We start from the raw sequence: 2,500 nt of genomic DNA, 5'->3' as shown, positions 1-2,500 counted from the left end.
CACATAGTCCGGGGGAATCTTACACATAGTCCGGGAGGATCTCACACATAGTCCGGGAGGATCTTACACATAGTCCGGGGGAATCTTACACATAGTCCAGGAGGATCTTACACATAGTCCGGGAGAATCTTACACATAGTCCGGGAGGATCTTACACATAGTCCGGGAGAATCTTACACATAGTCCAGGAGGATCTTACACATAGTCCGGGAGGATCTTACACATAGTCCGGGAGGATCTTACACATAGTCTGGGAGGATCTTACACATAGTCCGGGAGAATCTTACACATAGTCCGGGAGGATCTTACACATAGTCCGGGAGAATCTTACACATAGTCCGGGAGAATCTTACACATAGTCCGGGAGGAACTTACACATAGTCCGGGAGGAACTTACACATAGTCCGGGAGGATCTTACACATAGTCCGGGAGGATCTTACACATAGTCCGGGAGGATCTTACACATAGTCCGGGAGGAACTTACACATAGTCCGGGAGGATCTTACACATAGTCCGGGAGGATCTTACACATAGTCCGGGAGGATCTTACACATAGTCCGGGAGAATCTTACACATAGTCCGGGAGGAACTTACACATAGTCCGGGAGGATCTTACACATAGTCCAGGAGGATCTTACACATAGTCCGGGAGAATCTTACACATAGTCCAGGAGGATCTTACACATAGTCCGGGAGGATCTTACACATAGTCCGGGAGGATCTTACACATAGTCCGGGAGAATCTTACACATAGTCCGGGAGGATCTTACACATAGTCCAGGAGGATCTTACACATAGTCCGGGAGGATCTTACACATAGTCCAGGAGGATCTTACACATAGTCCGGGAGGAACTTACACATAGTCCGGGAGGATCTTACACATAGTCCGGGAGGATCTTACACATAGTCCGGGAGGATCTTACACATAGTCCAGGAGGATCTTACACATAGTCCGGGAGAATCTTACACATAGTCCGGGAGGATCTTACACATAGTCCGGGAGGATCTTACATAGTCCGGGAGGATCTTACACATAGTCCGGGAGGATCTTACACATAGTCCGGGAGAATCTTACACATAGTCCGGGAGGATCTTACACATAGTCCGGGAGAATCTTACACATAGTCCGGGAGGATCTTACACATAGTCCAGGAGGATCTTACACATAGTCCGGGAGGAACTTACACATAGTCCGGGAGGATCTTACACATAGTCCGGGAGGATCTTACACATAGTCCGGGAGATCTTACACATAGTCCAGGAGGATCTTACACATAGTCCAGGAGGATCTTACACATAGTCCGGGAGGATCTTACACATAGTCCGGGAGGATCTTACACATAGTCCGGGAGGATCTTACACATAGTCCGGGAGAATCTTACACATAGTCCGGGAGGATCTTACACATAGTCCGGGAGGAACTTACACATAGTCCGGGAGGATCTTACACATAGTCCAGGAGGATCTTACTCATAGTCCAGGACGACCAGTATGTCGATATCGGTGGGAAGTTCCACTAGGTTTGCCCGTTAAAATTATATTTAACGCATAAATACATACAGAAATAAAGAGCGGAGGAGTGAGCCTGGCGTTTCAGTCTGTTTAAACTTCACTTTGAAGCAGAAACTCTTAGTTCAGAAGGGTGAAGTTTCCGTTTGGACTCAGATCTGTGAACCGATCATCATAAATATTCTTTGTATTAACACATTAATTTGTCTCTTTGTTTTGTAGTCGATAGTTCATCTTAAGTTTACTTAAGTGGAAGCAGTATCAAGTGGAAGAACGGGACTATAAACCTAGGCTTACAGGCACTAGGCATTACATTTTGAACCAAGTATATTATATTAATATCAAAAGCTTAATTTTTCTCTGGACTCGATCATAAATACATGTCTGACCTTTGGAACGAACCACAAAAACTAGAAAATCGCATTCATGACGATTTATGGTGATTTTATTTCCGTTAGCACCTTTACCTACATTGACGCTGATGCATTAAAGAGGAGTGACTCTCCTGTTCCAAGATGGCGGCTTTGTTGACGCATTCGTTGAACATTCAATGAACTGCCGTAGTCAAGGCGACATCTAATGTATATATCTATGGTTCTTTTAAATCTCCTTTTTCTTATTCTGGGAGAAGAAGAAGAAGAAGAAGACTCCTTTGAATATGTGAGGTCCTCCATGTTTTCTTCTTCAAACTGGCCACCGGGGCCGGGAAGCTACGATACCCATTAGCAGCATTAGCACCATTAGTAGCATTAGCAGCATTAGCACCATTAGCAGCATTAGCAGCATTAGCAGCATTAGCACCATTAGTAGCATTAGCAGCATTAGCAACACCAGTGAGTTTATCATGTGACAGAGAAAACAGACGGACACACACACACACACACACACAGAGAAAGACACACACAAAGAGACACACAGAGACACACACAGAGACAGACACACACACACAGACACACAGAGAAAGACACACACAAAGAGACACACAGAGA

The 2,500-nt window shown here is 45.1% G+C and overlaps 1 protein-coding gene across 1 annotated transcript in view; it reads right to left on the bottom strand.

Annotated features, from left to right (window-relative positions):
- Positions 1–217: 217 nt before the first annotated feature.
- LOC114572895 (kinase D-interacting substrate of 220 kDa B) overlaps positions 218–2,500 on the bottom strand; it is an 8,823-nt gene continuing 6,540 nt past the window's right edge. Inside the window, exon 4 of the mRNA XM_028604675.1 lies at positions 218–250. Coding sequence (XP_028460476.1) covers positions 218–250 — 33 coding nt within the window. The remainder of the gene's footprint in view (positions 251–2,500) is intronic.

Source organism: Perca flavescens, chromosome 18, assembly GCF_004354835.1.
Source record: "Perca flavescens isolate YP-PL-M2 chromosome 18, PFLA_1.0, whole genome shotgun sequence".
Classification (NCBI taxonomy): Eukaryota; Metazoa; Chordata; class Actinopteri; order Perciformes; family Percidae; genus Perca; species Perca flavescens.
Note: the sequence above shows the minus strand (reverse complement) of the source record. Positions and strands in the feature narration are given on the sequence as shown.